General features: G+C 33.5%; 1 protein-coding gene, 1 long non-coding RNA gene and 1 other non-coding gene across 3 annotated transcripts; 1 reads left to right on the plus strand and 2 right to left on the minus strand.

Annotated features, from left to right (window-relative positions):
• Window positions 1–250: 250 nt before the first annotated feature.
• Window positions 251–7,330, minus strand: LOC150034762 (uncharacterized). The gene is made up of 2 exons (XR_016531274.1): window positions 7,003–7,330; window positions 251–623 (listed from the first exon to the last, which is right to left on the minus strand). It is a non-coding gene; the product is annotated as an uncharacterized LOC150034762 (long non-coding RNA).
• Window positions 1,672–4,003, plus strand: LOC120083659 (SGS domain-containing protein). Its single transcript, XM_039039492.2, has 5 exons — window positions 1,672–1,997; window positions 2,237–2,374; window positions 2,500–2,739; window positions 2,830–2,889; window positions 3,686–4,003. The coding sequence occupies exons 1-5, from the start codon at window positions 1,887–1,889 to the stop codon at window positions 3,788–3,790; spliced, it is 654 nt and encodes a 217-aa protein (XP_038895420.1). The 5' UTR covers window positions 1,672–1,886; the 3' UTR covers window positions 3,791–4,003.
• Window positions 7,331–17,735: 10,405 nt separating the features above from the next.
• On the minus strand, window positions 17,736–17,842 carry LOC120084338 (small nucleolar RNA R71). The gene has a single exon (XR_005483698.1). It is a non-coding gene; the product is annotated as a small nucleolar RNA R71 (small nucleolar RNA).

The following is a 17,842-nucleotide window of genomic DNA, read 5'->3' on the forward strand; positions in this document are numbered from 1 at the left end:
TGCAATGGAATCAAATTGAAAATTTAAGATATAAAAATACCACTTATAAAAGTAGTTATAAAATTGATATTTTCATTTAATTTATTAATTATAATTTACATTTTTTTTACCTACAATTTCAAGATGTCTTGTCACATAGATCATAGATGTCAAATAGGATGTCCAAACACTTGCTGAGACAACAAAAGAATAACAAATAGTAAACTACTCAGTTTGGTGATAAACCACCTACATCTGGGGACAATGTGCATGAGAAAAATAATTCACTAATATTAAATAGTCAAACGTTTACAACGTAGTACTTATCTGTAAAGGGCGACATTTACAGCAATACAAGTAGAGCCTAACTTACTGATCACCTAGGTTTTTCCTAGATGTGAGACTCATAATCAATAGAATTTATGCTCCCTCTAAGTATGTGAATATTAGTGAAGAACACTTCGGGTCCTCTCAGTGTATGAGACTCCCTCTCCTTTGACATTATCTTTCCCTCTAATTTTGAAGACGCTTCACTGAAATAACTTAGGCTCCCCGTAAGTTGAGAACTCCTTCTCGTGCAACTAAGTCTTAGGCTCCCCCTAAGACAAAGAATCCCTTCTTAAGTGATGAGTCTTAGACTCCCCCTAAGACCATGAAAACTTCAACAAAGATTTTACACGGCATAATGTAGATCAAAGACAACACAATAGTGTATCGAATTAAATGGCCACCACACAAACACAAGAACTCCAAATAGATAATAGAAGCGACAACCCTAGCAATGTAAGGACTTACAAATAAATAAGCACAACAAAAAAAGGAAACAACTCCAAACGAATTTGCATACCATTGAAAAAAAGAAGAAGAAAGAATCCAAAAAAGTAACTCTGCAAAAATTTTCAAATAAGGAAAAAAATAAATGGTAAGAATGAGATCATGTGTGACATCTTCTGTAACAACTTTTGTAACAATCCCAAATCATCCATGAAACCAAAAACCATCCATCTTAAACAAATATACCACCAATAACAAAACTTTCTAATTATATAGAGTTAAAATACATAATTTGCTATATTTTCTAAGCTTTCCCCCATAATCTGTTAAATTAAATTAAATTAACTAAATATGCTATATGTAAGCCTACATTTAAAAATTAAAAAGGACAAAATAATAAAAAAGTAAGCTTTCATAACTATCTAAAGTGTTCTTTTTGGGATTGAATAAATGTCAAATAAATTAGTAGCCTTTTAATTTTGTATAAATTTTAAGAATTTTAATTTTATATTTAATAGATCTTTAAATTTTTAAAATTGTTACAATTTCATTCTCGAAATTTGAATTTTGTTTCAATTTGATTTTACATTCTAAAATTTATACTTTTATTCTCAATTTTCTACTAAATATTCACTTTATCTTTGATGTTAATATCTATAAATCGATTTGAAAGAATTATAATTAGTAAAGTATCATTATATTTTTCATCACTATTAAAATTGTTTTAAAAATTTTATTTCATAGTTATTTAAAATTAATTGATAGATAAGATCAAATTGAAACCAAACTCGAATAATAAAATTGTAATATTTTGAGACTTAGAACTAGATTAAAATCAAATTCAAAACTTAACCTAAAAGAGAAAAAGTATAATGTTTTGGAATCTAAAAAAAAAAAAAAAGCTTAAAAAAAAAAAAAATCGTAATTGTGAAGCGTAGAATCGAGAACCTTCTAAGCAAATCCAAAACCTTGGCTCCCGAAAACCCTGGTTGGTTCTAGCAATTTCCATTCCAAATATCAGACACCACGCAATCCCCTGTCCCCAGATTCAGCCATTTGCACTTTCCTTCATCTTCTTCCTTCCAATTCTTTCACTCTTTCGTTTCATTTCGACCTCCAACGTCACTCTGATTATGGCGGATGACCTTTCTCTTGATTTGGAGGAACTTCGTCACCTCCACAGCATTGCCAAGAGGCCTCGAGTCGTCTCTCTCATTTCCTCTGAGATTCGCACCTTAGAGAAGGTCTTTCTCTGTTCTCTCTTACTGATTTCGATTAGTTTATGTCTTTGTAATGATCTTATCGATACGTAGTTGAAGAAATTTTAGTCTCATAGTTCGTCATGCTGCATAACCTAAGATGAAAGTCAATTTTAAGCTAGATACATCTATCACCTCGATTTGAAACATTGCTTCAATGGGTTTATGCTATTATCTGTATTAGGCTTCTGCCTGATTAGAGTTATATTACTTTGTTCACTCAGTTATCAAAAGAGTCTGTCCCACAAACTCCAACACCCATTGCTGTTTCAAGTTCAATTGCTAAGGTACCCTTCAATTCAGGGATTGTTTACACTCCACTACCTGGATTTAGCTGGGATCAGGACAATGACAAAGTGAAGGTAACAGACTTTAAGCCTCTATTCCTTGCATTACTAGAACTCATTGGTGAAAATTAGAGTCTGTTAAGATATTAAGCCCCACCCGGGTTGATGTCATTATCGTGTATCTTCTTTTGGGGATGTAGATATATATATCGCTGGAAGGGATTGAGGAAGAAAAAGTCGAAACTGACTACAAGCAATTATCGATTGATATCAAGTTCCATGGTGTTAAAGGAAAGAATTACCGGTTTGCAATTCCTAAATTGAACAAGGAGATTGTTCCTGAGAAGTGCAAGTTGCTAGTGAAACCAACACGGGCTGTGATCACGCTGTACAAAGCTTCAAAGGGGAACTGGTTAGACTTGAATTTGAAGGAGGATAAGGTCAGTGAGTGAACAAACAGTAATTGGCGATTTAGTTGTATCTTTAGATGTATTTATTCAACTAAATTTGTGGTAATTTACATCTTACAGCTCAAGCCAGGTCTTGATAAGGAACGCGACCCAATGGCAGGGATTATGGATTTAATGAAGGTAACATCTTCTTAGCCTATGCTGACTTTATGGCTTGGAAAGGAAGGAATCAATTTATTTGTTTTGTTGGGGGTCGGTGGTCCTAAAATTTCTTCCACATTTATGCCTCGTGGTCATAATTTATCTGCTTTGGTTTGTAAGCAACCATTAGTTTTGGTGAGAGTAAAGAGTGGATAAAGATGATGATGTGATGTGTTCTTTCAAGTGACATAGATTGGCTGGAAGAAGATAAAATTATGTTCAAATCATATGCTCGGTATCTACATAGGATTATGATTTTCTTGACAACCAAGTATTGGATTATTTACTGCCCTTCAGATTAATCAAGATGCGTGTTTCTAGATTATTAATTGTTGGGTCTTATGGTTGAGATTAGTTGTTAGATTAGTACGAGATATGACCACGTCGGTATGAACACTGGCAAATAAAAAAAAGTACTGCCACAGCTGACACATATCTACGGTCAGGGTAAGACACCCCCATCTCGATAATTGAGCTGAAAAAAGAGTCCATGTATCTGAATTGTAACATCGAGCCTGCCTAACTAACAGATTCTTGATCTTATCGCTATTTTGTTGGTCTTTTGAACAATTCCAAAACTAAACTTTGAATTGATTTTCAACTCATGACGCATATGGATATCTGTTCTTCCCTGTGAGGTAGGTACACACGCTTCTGACAAATGACAATGTTAGATACAATTAGGATAAGCATTAAACTGTGTCTGCATTTAGGCTGATAATTGATCTCTGTGTGTGTGATTGCGGATTTATTATGGCTGACATGGAAACTGCAGAATATGTACGACGAAGGAGATGATGAAATGAAAAGAACGATAGCGAAGGCATGGACTGATGCCAGAACCGGAAAGACCGCTGATCCACTGAAAGGGTTCCCTTGAGCAAAAGCAGGCAAATCTAATTATCATCTTTTAGGAATGATTTTTTGGTTGGGTGAATGGGATCATCTTTATTTTGGTGGTGGACTGCTTCATGTTGGCCTTCCTATTATGGTTTTGAATCCTTTTGATTGTTTTAGTTCTGAAAGGGAGTATGTATAAAACTTGCTCTAGGTTTTGTTATCTATAAAAAGTTCATATTTTGCATGGTAGAAATGTTTTTAAGGAATTCTGGGTGATGATTTATTTTATTATATTATTATTATTGTTTTTATACGTCTTTAGATTGATTTTTTAAGTGTTTAATTTTAAAAAGTAGTATTTTAGTGGTTGATAGTCCCATATTCTTGGATCATACAACCCACCATATTCTTGGATCATACAACCCAACTATGGGAGATAAATGAATTCAAAAAAATCTTCGGCAAGTCTAAAGAAGGTTTTTATGCATGTTCATCACAAAAGATTTTTGGACTTCAATACACCCAATGTAATTTCATGGTCACTAAAACATGCTTATGTCTAAAGTTAGCTTTGTTTTAACATTAAGATTTTACACGTGTCAACTTAAATGGCTAGTTAAAATTTAGAAGATAGTATAACATTCAACAACAACAATAATAATAAAAGACAAGGTAATGGTGTAATGCATTATAATATAAAGTTTATTTTGAAATGAATTAAATATTTGAATTTGATTCAAATACTAATTATATGGAGGAGATTCGTATAATTTAGTGTAAATGTGATTTATACTAAAAATCATGATTAATTTAGAGAAATGCAAACTATAGGTTATATTGTATTTGATAAAGTATAAAAACTATAGATTATATGTTATATTTGATATAAGATATAATTATATATAAATAGAAGCGCAAATATCAATTTATACTATCGAATTTTGGATGTTATATCAATTTAAATCCTAAATTAATAATTGTATCAATTTAAACACTGAACTTTGGGGATTGTATCAATTTAAATACCAAACTAATAATTATATCAATTTAAACCTTGAACTTATATAAGTGTATCAATATAAACCCTTCATAATGGTATCAATGTAAACCCTTTATTATGTTTTATTTGGATATACTTATGAATGTTCAACGTTTGAATTGTTATATTTATGAAAGTTCAGGGTTTAAATTGATACACTTATGAAAGTTCAGGATTTAAATTGATATAATTATTAGTTTGAGATTTAAATGGTTACAAATCCTAAAGTTCAGAGTTTAAATTAATACGACATCCAAAGTTCAAGGGTAAAGATTGATACAAGTCTAAGTTTAGAGTTTAAATTGATATAATCCCCAAAATTTAGGGGTATAAAGTGATATTTATCCTAAAGAGAATGAAGTTTCCTTCTGGGAATGTGTGAGTTTTTGTCCAACTTAGTTCTCCCTCTTTTTTTTTTTTTTTTTTTTTTTTTTGATGATTTAGGCGTTTAAAAGACTTTACATGGTTAGGCAATGGCCGGAATCTATACTCCATGAAATTCTAGTTGATTTTGGGGTTAAAAATGACTATAACAGACAAAAACAGCAACAAACGAGCTGCTACGAAATTCTCAATTGACTGGGTCTAGGGCGCAATGCGGTTGCAATTTGGGCATCTTTTTCTAGTTTTCCTCAAAAATGACTTTTATAATGCTCAAATTATCTCAAAATAACTCAAATCACTCCAAAATATCCTTAAATCACCCCAAATGATTCACGAACATGAAATAACCTATCTTGACTAACTTAGGATTTCTCGGGATTTTAATGACAAACTTCATACCCAATTTTCACAAGAATTAACCATAACTTAAAGGTAAAAAGAAATGCAAAATATGACATTTATCACAAATGAATACTACCCTCCACACGGATCTCTGTGAGTCAAGCAAATACTATTCCCAGTGGGTCGTCGATGCTTAAGGGGGAGCAATGACCAATTCAATGATGGATATGCGGTTGTTAGTCCTAATCGCTAGTCTTGGTCATTGGACAGTGGTTGTTAGTCTTTTCGCTGACTATTTGTCATAAACAATCGGGACTGGGATTTGGATTTAACAACTGGCTGTTGGCGATCGAAACTGGAATTGGTAACTGAAATCAAGGATTAGAGACTACCACTCACTAGTGACTACAATTAACCATTATTAAACCGTTGGTGACTGCTGACCACTTTGACAATTGTCAAGATTGGTGGCTACTGATGACCACCACCCAATGTTGTCAATTGGTGATCAACAATCAGGATCATAGAGTGATGACCAACGACCACTAGCATGATGGTCGATGGTTGCTGATCTTGGGCGCCAGTCACCAATCCCTGGTCCTAATCTTGATCGCTGGAGTGGTCATCAACCACTAATTGCAAGTTCCAGGCCTCGGTCCCTGATCACTTGCCTATGGTCTTGAGTTACATTTGTAGGCCATAGGTCAACCATCCTAATCAATCCTCAGTCCTAGTTGTTAACCAACAACTGATATTGGATATCGGGTAATGTAACCAAGGATTGAGACTCACAATTTGCTACTAGTGAACGAGGACTAGGACAAACGACTGGTGACGACTACCTATTGTTGGCGACTGAAGACTAGCTGGTGGTTAGGATCAGGAACAAATGACTAGTGACCACTCTAGTGATAGTTAGTGGTCATTGGTCCCAATCTTAATCCTTAGAGGAGTCGTTGGTCATTGATCCCAGTTTTAGTTGTCCGTTTTGATCCTTGCTCTTGATCCCTGGGCAATAGTTTTCGGCCTCAATATCACTAGGCATCGGATCACAAAAAATTGGGATTGGAGATTGGGGGATTGAGATTGGCAACTTTTAGTTGGTGATTGGGAATTGGGACTAGCGAACGATACTAGTTACTGATGACCAACTCTAGCAACCACTCAAATTTGAAGCTATTAATTCATTGTGTTTAATAGCCATTTTTAATTGTTTGGCAATTCAAACAATCCTTAAATTGTTTTAAGTTTCTAAAACTTTCAAGTTTTAAAGTTGCTATACTACTTTGAATATTTTCTTACCATTTTACTTCTATATAAAGGGTTTGGAATACCCCAAAGCGGAAGTGATCGAATGTAATTTTGTCTCTAATTTCATTTTGCATAACATAAAATTCAGAGGGATGGAAACATGGATAAACAAAATTATAATTAAGCATGCTTTCTACTACAAATTTACAAAGAGGATAAGGGATCGAGAAACTCACCTTTGAAGAACAGTATCTTAATGTATCCTCCCATTTACAACACAAACTCAACCTTCTCGATCTCCAAAACTCGGCACCAAAGCCTCGAACATAGGGGCAAGGAGATATCACCTCAGGGAGTTTGAGTTATCTAGGATGAGAATCAAGACGTAGACTTCTATTGATTAATTTTGGTAACTAAGAGAGGAAACTTTGCCAGAGATTTTTTCTTTCTTCACACATAGAGAGCACTAGAATGGAAGGAAGAAGATGAAGATAATGAACACAAACTTTGATGTGTTGCACATAAAAGAATGAGAGAAAAATGGGTTGATGGGAGTTATCAAAATAACTCCTTTTACACACACACACACATATATATATTATTAACCAATTTAATATATATTATATTAAACTGCATGTTATATCACAGGTAATATATAATCTATGGTTTATATTACATCATATATAATATAACTCATAGTTTATTGTTATCTCATTTAACCTATAGTGTTAATGTGAATCATATTCATATTAATTTTAACCTATAGTTTTTATTTGAATCATATTCATATAATTAATATTTGAATCATATTCAAATATTTATTTCTCTCATTAAAATGTTATATTATAATATATCATATACATTATGTTAATTATATCTTATATAATTACTCCCCTTTAATTAATTGGAGCAATTCAAATTAATCCAAAATTAATTTGATTCTCATTAATCTTTATTGAGCTAACAAGGGGACCTTATGGACCTATAAATTAAAGCTGTAATGGTACATGATTAATTAATTAAATTAATCAACCTTCATTAACTGCCAGTCATTCCACTAAACACCGAAAAATACATTCTTCGTACTATAGATATATTTATTTGTCCATTGGATATAACCAATCAATAGTGCATCAACCCTTCATAAATTGCTCGTAAGTACAGTTGGATCAAAATTACCGTTTTACTCTTGTAGTTACATATAAGTTCTTAAGTACTACTGATCCTTATAATGAACAACTGGTTATAGTCCAACTATAATCAAACTCCTCTTGAGCCAATAGAGGGTGTAGTGCCACATTGCCCAAGACTTGAAATGAGCCCTTTAGCTAGTAATTTATCTACTAACCTTAACAATAGGGAATGAGTGAATTCCTTCTTGTGTAGTTGTGTTCCTAGATCATTTGTAGCACTTTATGTAACAATTACAAAACTGACTATAATTCATAATGTCACCAGGGTAAGGTACCCAACCTTATCTATCTACTACAGACCGTTCAGGTTATTACTTAAACATGATTTACTTGTATGTCTCTACATACATGTTTAAATAATGCAACTAAATGTCAAATAAAATACAACCTATTTTTATTAGATAAATAATATGTTTATACAAATACGATTTACAAACTACAAGACTACAAGATTTAGGGCATCAATCCCAACATTATTTATATATTTTTTTTTTTCTAGTTTCTACAATTAATAAGTCAATTTTTTTTTTCAAAAAATTACAATGACATGTAATTTTTATATGAAAATTAAAGTTAATATTTGTGATCAAAACAAACCTCAATCCACGATGTGTGTATGTGCACGCAAGAACAAAAACAAATTTTTAAAACAACTTTGGTTAGTTCTCAAAATTTAGCTTGATTTTTTAAATCAATGGTGAAAAAAGTAGATAAAAAATGAAGAAATTTGGAGGTAGAAGTAATATTCATAGACTTAATTTTTAAAAACAAAAACAAAAAGCAAAACGGTTATCAAACAGATCTAAATAAAAGATCCCAAAGACTATATATGTATAGCTTCATTATTGCTTTCTTATATTTTGATTTTGCCAATTATTCCTAACCTTAAAAGAAATTTATTATTGCATCAAAACTAAATCATTACAAAATTTAAGCTATATAATTTACAAACCTACAAGATATAAAATTTTGCATGTTTACACAACTACGATATCTATCAAATGTGAATGTGAAACAACGTTGAATATCAATAAACTTATTCGATACAAAATAAAAAGTTCAAAAACTTATTACATATCAACTTTGACAAGAAACACGAAGCGTGGAAGAAACAATAAGAGTGGAAAATTGAAGAGGTGACTGGGACAAAGAGCATTGAAGAGGTTGTGGTTGAAAAGGATGTGGCTATTTTTTTTAAAAGATCAAGTTGTATGTTCAAATCCACAACCAATTATCAATTCATTAGCTTTCCTTTGGTGTTTGAAAATGACTCCAATTTGGGTGTTTGCCCTTCACATTATGCCTTATAGAATCTTTCTTTTTACTTTTTTTACTTTGTGTTGTCATCCTCTTTCCTGTCCCAATCATCCCTTCACCTTCATCCCCTTTTTTCCTTTCTAAAGGAATTCGATTTCCTTTTCAACCGTTCAAATTTGCTTCTTAGAACTCTCCCCTTTTTCTTGACCTTCTTTTTCCAACACTTCTTTATGTTGATATTTGGATATTCCTTTCTAAGACTTAATGGATAGAAGCACATTTCTACATTTCTACATTCTCGCTTTCTAATGCTTATGGAATATTCCTACAGCTAACACCACCAATTATATATATTCTCATTTTTGTCCATGATGTTAGAGGTATTTTATTACAACACGTATAATTAAAGTATTGGCTATGTATGTGGGTTTGTGTTTTTTCACATTAGATTATTTTATTAGTTTGGGTTCTATTATATGATCTATTTAATTAAGGCTCTAAGTTCCTAATTAAGTATGAACTTAATGGATAGAAGCACATTCTTAGTTGATTAAGGGTTTAATGGAAACCCTAATTGAATTAGTATATAAAGTGACCTTAGGACTGTGGTCCTCAATATACCAAAACGATACACACTCAGTTTCTCTTAGTCCCATCTAAGGAGAGATCCCACTCAGAGCATATGGAGTTTTGGTTAAGGAAGACAATAGCCACCTTGTAGTTACCCTCAATCTTGCAATGGAATCCGGTATGTTGTTTATTCTTGACAATTTAGCATGAATGAACCTAGGATAAATCTTTTTAATATAGATTATAAGGAATTTTATCTAACAAGTGGTATCAGAGCTTGAATTTCATGTTAGATTGTCGAGTCTTTTACCGTTTTCCATTATTTTCCATTTAATTTTTGGTAAAAAAGGGTTTGAGGTTTATATAATAAATGTTTTCGATTTGTTGGCATCATAGATTTGCAGTTTAAGATTGATTTGATCATTGTTCAGGCCTGTTAATTTGGACAAATTATTTAGAAAACGAGTCTTATAAGTTTGTGTTGTTTGTGGTAATTTTTTTGCTGTAAAAAAAGGCTTATAATAGAGGTGAAAAACGAAGTTCGGGATGCAGATTTGAGAGATTTCTGTGCAGGACACTACTGTTGTCATATTTTGTGCATCATTAAAAGCTTCTGACTGTCTGACTGTCATTGTTTGTGCGTCATGGATTATCCTCGAACTATAGTCATAATCCTAAGCGTAATTGTTGCAGAAGTTGGCCGAAAATTGAGCCTTTTTGGAGGTTAAAGGGATTTCATTCGACCAGTTGAGTAAAATTAAAATTAAAATTAAATTTGATTGATAATATGGTGAAATTAACATTAAATTTGATTGATAATTTGGCGATTTAAAATTTGGTTAAATTAAATTTAAATTTGAATGATAATACAATGATTTAAACTCAAGACAACGTTTACATCCAGTGTATCGCAATAAATGAAAAGTAATTTGGAAAGTGGTACCCATTTTTTTTATGTTTGATAATGTTTACTGGCATTCTGCATTTTTCCTAACATGTGGGCTTCAGTTGGAAATCCATAATGAAGTAATGTAATTTGAATGAAGGGCGTGATGTGATCAATTGAATTGTGTTTGAATATTGAGTGGGACCCACACTTTTTTTCTGATAATTTTGTTTGACTTTCCAAAATTTGTCCTAACACATCATCAGTTATAGTTACACCGCTTGTGTTTATCGATAACGGTGAGTGGTCTAAATGGTTGTTATCGTTTATTCAATTTTTAGGGTTTCTAGTATATCCCTAAATGGAATTAGAAATTGTATCGATAAATTTGCCCTCACACATTATCAGTTATTATTGCATCGCTTGGGTTTCTCAATAAAGATGAGTAGTCTAAATAACTGTTACCATTTATCATGGAGTTTCTGGTCTACTGCTAAATGGAAGCGAAAACTTTATTGACAAATTTTATATTTTATCATTCCTGTTATTCATCTTTATATTTTGCATGCATTTCTTCACTACTACTACGTGAAATGTTCGTTTGTTGTTGAGTTTGGCAAGATTGATCAAACCCAAACGAAATATATTACAAACAAAATAGGTAGGTTTATATTTTTTTCAAAAGAGTTTTTTTCCCAAGGTGGGAGATTTTTTAAAACACAACAAAAAAGAAGAATAAAACAGAATACACCCTACTTTGAATCACTAGATAGGATCACCAGTGCATGTTAGGCATTGCTCTTCTTCCTCTTGGTCATCGTCTCTTCGTCAGAAGGTCCTTTATCCTCACGACAACTCTTTAGTTATTTTCTTTTTGTTCTCTACAACCCTGCCTGCTGGTGAAGGGTCGTTGATGGAGCTAAGGAAATCTCGTGGGCAGTGGCGGATCTAGAATTTTTGTTGATGGAGGGCTTTATATAATTTAGTAAAAATAAATGTAGTGAATGGGACTTTAACTTAGGTTTAAAAAGAGCTGGAAGGCAAATCTACCGCTGAGCTAGCTAGTGATTTTGATATTATGCCAGTTTATATCTATATCTATATCTATATCTATATCTATATCTATATCTATCTGTCTATCTATCTATCTATCTATCTATCTGTCTATCTATCTATCTATCTATATATATATATATATATATATATATATATATTGTAAATTTTTTCGCACACTTTGATGGAGCGACAATTAATGAACAGATGTTTTAATTAGTTTTTTCACACACTTTGAAACATAGATTAGGGTTCAAACTTTGTTGTTTGTCGTGTGTAGTCTGAGTTGTTCAAAACCTGATTGTTGTTCACACATACCAATATGTATTTTCACACTTTCATGCCTCTCATGGTTTCTTTCGATTTTTGGGTTGTTTCTTAATCTCATGTGTTGCATGTTCACATGCATTTTTTTTTTGTTTTATCCTCATATATAAGTTCCTTTGATGACTTTTTTTTTCAAAAATTTCTCGACGTGTTTATATTTTTTGTTCCCATTGTGAAAATGTATTTTTTTAGATTTGTTGTCTATGCATCCATTTATATGTAGATTTGTTAATCATATGCATCTTTAGATTTTTCTTGGCTTACTATTGCAAAGAGAAGGAGAGTGTATGTTGTTGTCAACATGTTAGTTATCATGCTTCGTGAAATACTTATAGCATGTGTTGCTTTATGTTTGTATCACCCTGGACTCAAATTAAGGGATAAGTATGAGGCTTAATTTGTTAGGATGGCTTACTAGATAAGCCTTTTGTAATCTCCGGTTGAGGAGAACAATGTTACTTTCATAAATACACTTCATATGGCTAGGCAAGTGTTTCATAAGCTTATGTAATATCCGTAGGGTGAGAGGGCAATTAAAGGGAAGAAAAATTGTGGGTATTGAGGAGATTGTCTCAATGTTTTTGTATATACTAGCGCACCATGTGAAGAATAAAGTACTCAATTTTAGCTTCAAGAGGTCTAGCCGATCTGTTAGAAAATATTTTCATGAATGTCTAAAATCCATTATCCGATGCCAACTACTTTTTTGGAAGACCTCTATGCCAGTTCCTGCAAATTCAACTGACTTTCAATGGTAGTTTAAAGTAAGTTAAGCAGTTATTTCTTCATTCATGGTGCCAATGGGATGAAGTTTAACTGTTTTTTAATCAGGGTTCATGTTTTGGGGAGAAAGAAAGAAAAAGTACAAACGAGGAAGAATGGGATTGCTACGAATATGTTGGGCGTTTGTTCACCAGATATGCAATTCATATACATCCTACCTAGTTGAGATGGATCCATTCACGATGGTCATGTGTTAAGAGACGCCAAATGTCGAAGGAATGGTTTACGAGTCCCTTACGGTATAATTCTCTACTCAAACTATTGGGCTTGAGATGAGAATAATGGGCTGAAAAAACAAACTTACTGATCTTTTGGGCTTTGACAAAATGCTGGCCCTTAATTGACTACCGGAAACCACCTTATTTCTTCACAAAAACACAAAAAAACGTGTTGAAAGATCAATCCGTGTGATGAAGGATCTCAACCTTACACTTTGATGGCTGAGATTAAAGCTTCACACTTCTACTAGTTATGCACTTCAAAAGACTAACTTTTCTTTTCTTTTTGCAAAGAAAGAATGAGAGAAAAGAAAAGAGAGAACCGCCGGAAGGCTGCCAAAAATTGAAGAGGGCGATGAGTCTTCGGTCATCTAGGCGAAGGGAGGTAAAGCTCGAGGTCGTCTAGACGATAAGGGACAAGTCGTCTAGACGATGAAGGCTTTACTGAAGATCGTCTAGATGAAGGCGTCTAAACGATGGTCGTCTACACGATGAGGCCTGCAGAAGTAAACGATCGTTGGCTAAAAGCTAGACGATTGTTTGCTAAAAGCTACACGATTAGTGGATCAGAGGTACACGATAGAAGAAGACGATCGAGAAGAAGATGAACACGATAGTTTTATGTGGTTCGGCCAAGGAAGGCCTACGTCCACGGAGTAGCTAACGGGAGTTTTGTTCAAGATTGCTACAAGATAAGTTTGATCACTCGATTGTAATTTTCTCTCTCTCTTTACAATTAGTTACCTAATGTATTTAAAGGTAGCTTGATTTGTAACATATTTTGTAACTGAATGAAGTTATTTTCACCTTTCTGTATAACAATCTCCACCTTGAAATGAACTTCATGTTTTCTTCAGCTTCTCTGATCTGACTGTCTTTTTCCTTTAACCTTTGTCTCTCAGCTCAAACCCTATTATATCAAGGCACTTCTGGAGTTTGAGCTGAGTGACTGTTTTTGTCAACATGTCAGAGGTATTCTCTGAGGTATGAACTTTTAGAACTTCAATCTGTTTACCTTTTATTTGCTGTCGAATGAAATGATATTTAACATCTATATGTTTAGTTCTATTATGGTACTAAGGATGCTTAGATAAATTAATTGTACTCTGATTATCACAAAAAATCTTTACTGTATTCTGTTTAATTCCGAAGTCACATAGGAGACCCTTTAACCATTGACCTTTCTTCACTGCTTCTGAAAGTGCAATGAACTCTGCTTCAGTAGTAGAAGGGGCTACTACTGATTGTAAAGTAGCCTTCTAGCTTAGGACACACCTTCCAAATAGGAAGATATACCCTGATAATGACCTCCTCTTGTCTAGATCTCCGGCATAATCTGAGTCAACATAACCAATCAATCCTGGTTCACTGTCTGATAGCTGTTGGTACATTAGTTTAGCATTAGAAGTACCTTAAGATACCTCATAATCCACTTTGTAGTCTCCCAGTGCCTCTTTCCTGGATTAGCCATGTATTTACTCACTAGGCTAGTAGCATAGGCAATGTCAGGTCTTGTAGACACCATTAAATACATCAAACTTCCCACAACTTGGGAATAGGGGACTATTGACATGATTTGCTGATGTTCAATATCTGATTCTTTGGGTGAATTTTCTGCTGAGAGTTAGAAATGGTTAGCAATAGGAGTAGTTATTACTTTAGCCTCTGTCATCTAATGCTTCTTTACAATTTACTGTAGTTGTGATTGATCAATGCTTAGAATACTAGTTTTTCTATTTCTAATAATGTCAATGCCTAGTATTCTTGTTGCATTTCCCATGTCTTTCATTTCGAACTCTGACTTCAGTAGATCTTTTACTTTATTCAGCTCTTTCATAGTTGCTTCTACTAGAAGCATGTCATCCACATATAGTAACAAGTAGATAGGATGAGTATAGGACTCTATATTTATGTAAACACAGCTGTCATATGAGCTTTTATGAAAACCATTCTTATGAACAAAGTCACTAAACGTTCTTTTCCAGCATCTAGGGTACTGTTTGAGGCCACAGATAGATTTTTTCAGTAGGCACATATAATCTTCCTTCCCTTTGACCTCATACCCCTTTGGTTGGCTCATATAGATAACTTTCTCTAGGAAGCCATGTAGAAAAGCTGTTTTGACATCTAGTTGCTCCAGCTCTTGGTTATTTTGAGCCACAATAGACAACAACAATCTGACAGAAGTCTGTTTTACCACTGGAGAAAAATCTCATTAAAATCAACACCTGGCCTCTGTGTAAAGCCCTGTAAAGCCCTTAGCAACCAGCCTAGCTTTAAATCTAGGTCCTTGATCATTAGGGAAACCTTCCTTCAACTTGTACACCCATTTGGATGCAATTGGCTTGCATTCTTTAGGCAAATGTGTCAACTCCCATGTGTTGTTTCTCACTAATGAATCAACCTCTTCATTCATAGCTTCTATCCACATCTTAACTTTAGAACAACTCACTGCTTCCTTAAAGGTTGAGGGTTCTAAATCATTAGTTAAATCAGAATCATTCAAAGTTAAGTAGTCTTCATACCTTGAAGGTGGCACAATGTTTCTTCTTTGCCTATCTCTAGCTAGGCTGTAACATCTCAACTCTGGTTCTTCTTGCTCAGAATCAATAGTAGCATCTTCTACTTCTTCTGCTAGATGAGGTAGTTGATCAAAATATGTTTCAGAGCTTGAAGGATCAGAAGTAGGAATTAAAACTTGCTCCACCTCAATTTTATCATTTTTCTCTTGAGGTACTGAAACATTAGGATTAGATCTTTGCATATACATTTCATCTTCTCTGAAACTACATCTCTACTAGTTATGAATCTTTTCTCAGTAGGGTGCCACATTCTAAACCCCTTAACACCTTCTGTGAAGCCCAAAAACATACATTTCACAGCTCTGGCAACTAATTTCCCTTTACTCTGATGAACAGAGCCAGTGTAGCCAAACATCCTTAGGTTATTAAGGTTAGGAGGCTTTTTGGTCCATCTTTCTTCAGGGGTTAGAAGGTTAAGAGATGCATAAGAGCATCTGTCCAATGTATGAGGCTATTATGGAATCTCTCCCATATTTTAGGGTTGTCTTCACTTCTCTATAGAAATCATACAATGAGTTAAGAAGCACACATGCTTCATTATCTACCCCAATTTCTTCTCCTTGTTCTTGAATTTAATAGTAATTCTCTTAAAATCATCTAGATTCTCTATTAAAAACTTAGAAGCACTCATTTTGAATGTAAAGAACCTTTCCCTTAGGAAAAGTTTGGAGATCGATTGCGAGATCGTTCGACTTCCTGTTGTGCTAACGGAGAGAAGATTGACGATTTTCACTAGAGTATGAGCATTCTGGATAGGGTTTTCTCTTATTCCTTCTCTTTCTCTACTCGAATGCCCTCAATTTTGTATGGGAATATGTTCTTGAGAACCATGATTTTCTAGACTCTTTGTTTTAGGGTGTTGTTGGATTTACTTATGAATTTGAGTTAATGTTTAGGGACTTCATGGAATTGCATAGCTAATTATCTTTTGATGTTAGTGTCTTAAATGATTTCTATTGGCCATCAATAAATGTTAGATTGAATGTTCAATTTGATAGACCGTATATTTAATTGGACTTGTAACATTAGATTGCTATTAACCTATCACGTATGTAGCTAGGGGAGTAGTAAAAGTTGATGAGGACAATGTTTAATGCAATGGATTATAAGTTGATATCCCAACGTTAGTTATCACTTAGAATTGCATGAGAAAGAATTATTTTCGAAAGACAATGATTCAGAACTTAGTTTCTAGACTTAGATAAACGTTGTGCTTAATTCCATGATTGACTTAAATATTTCTCAATGAAAGATGTAATGAAAACGACACCCTAGAACACTCTCTAAATCTGAAATTTCTTTTGTTTGTATTTCTTTGCTGAAAATTTAATCAAAATCACTTAATTCGAATTTCCAATTTCCTAGCTAAAATTGATACATTTCTGAATAGTTAAGTGGAAACTATTTGTTTGATCCCTGAGGACGATACTTGACCTTTTAAGCCATTTTACTATATTATAACTTGACTATGTTTGCTTGTGCGTACACATTACACATCAATTTTTTGGCGCTGTTGCCAGAGATCAATATAACGATTTTTTCTTACTATTTTTTAGTTGAGAAAATTTTAGACTAGAGCTTATTTTTTTTGCTAATTTTGTTGGAGTTTTCTTTTGTGCATGTCCCATGATAAGTACATGCCTCTTTTGCCTTTTGATCATGAGATTGAACGTATGTTTATGAGAAATCTTGGAGTTAAGCAAGAAGCAAAAGAAGTGATAGTTGAAGAAACGAAGAATGTCATTTGGGATTATTTCCAACCGCCCTTTCCCATAACTTAACCTAGGATCATGAATGCACCTACCAATATAAAAAAACTTTGAGTTGAATCCAAGGTTGATTAAAATAACGAAGGACATTGCTTTTAGAGGACTCCCTGTTGAAGTTCCTTATAAGCATCTGAGATCATTCCTTGAAATCTGTGGGACGGTAAAAATTAATAGAGTTTCTAATAATGCCATAAGACCGAGAATATTTCATTTCTCTTTGCAGGATCGAGTTAAAGATTGAATTGAATCAATTCCATCGGAGAGCATTGGAACATGGGATGAACTAGCTCAAGTCTTTCTTAACAAGTACTTTTTGCCCATCAAATCTTTCAAATTGAGATCAGAGATTGTAGTTTTCTCTCAACAGCCTGATGAACAACTGTATGAATCTTGGGAGAGATACAGAGATTTATTGAGGAGATGCTCACAACATCGTTA

This window comes from Benincasa hispida, chromosome 8, assembly GCF_027475165.1.
Source record: "Benincasa hispida cultivar pf3 chromosome 8, pf3_genome.v1.1, whole genome shotgun sequence".
Taxonomy (NCBI): domain Eukaryota; kingdom Viridiplantae; phylum Streptophyta; class Magnoliopsida; order Cucurbitales; family Cucurbitaceae; genus Benincasa; species Benincasa hispida.

Excerpts from the sequence above, each read along its gene's own strand:
- LOC120083659 (XM_039039492.2), top strand. The coding sequence starts at position 1,887 with ATGGCGGATGACCTTTCTCTTGATTTGGAGGAACTTCGTCACCTCCAC. Across the intron at positions 1,998-2,236 it reads AGATTCGCACCTTAGAGAAG|TTATCAAAAGAGTCTGTCCC; the intron begins GTCTTTCTCTGT and ends TTGTTCACTCAG. Across the intron at positions 2,890-3,685 it reads GGATTATGGATTTAATGAAG|AATATGTACGACGAAGGAGA; the intron begins GTAACATCTTCT and ends TGGAAACTGCAG.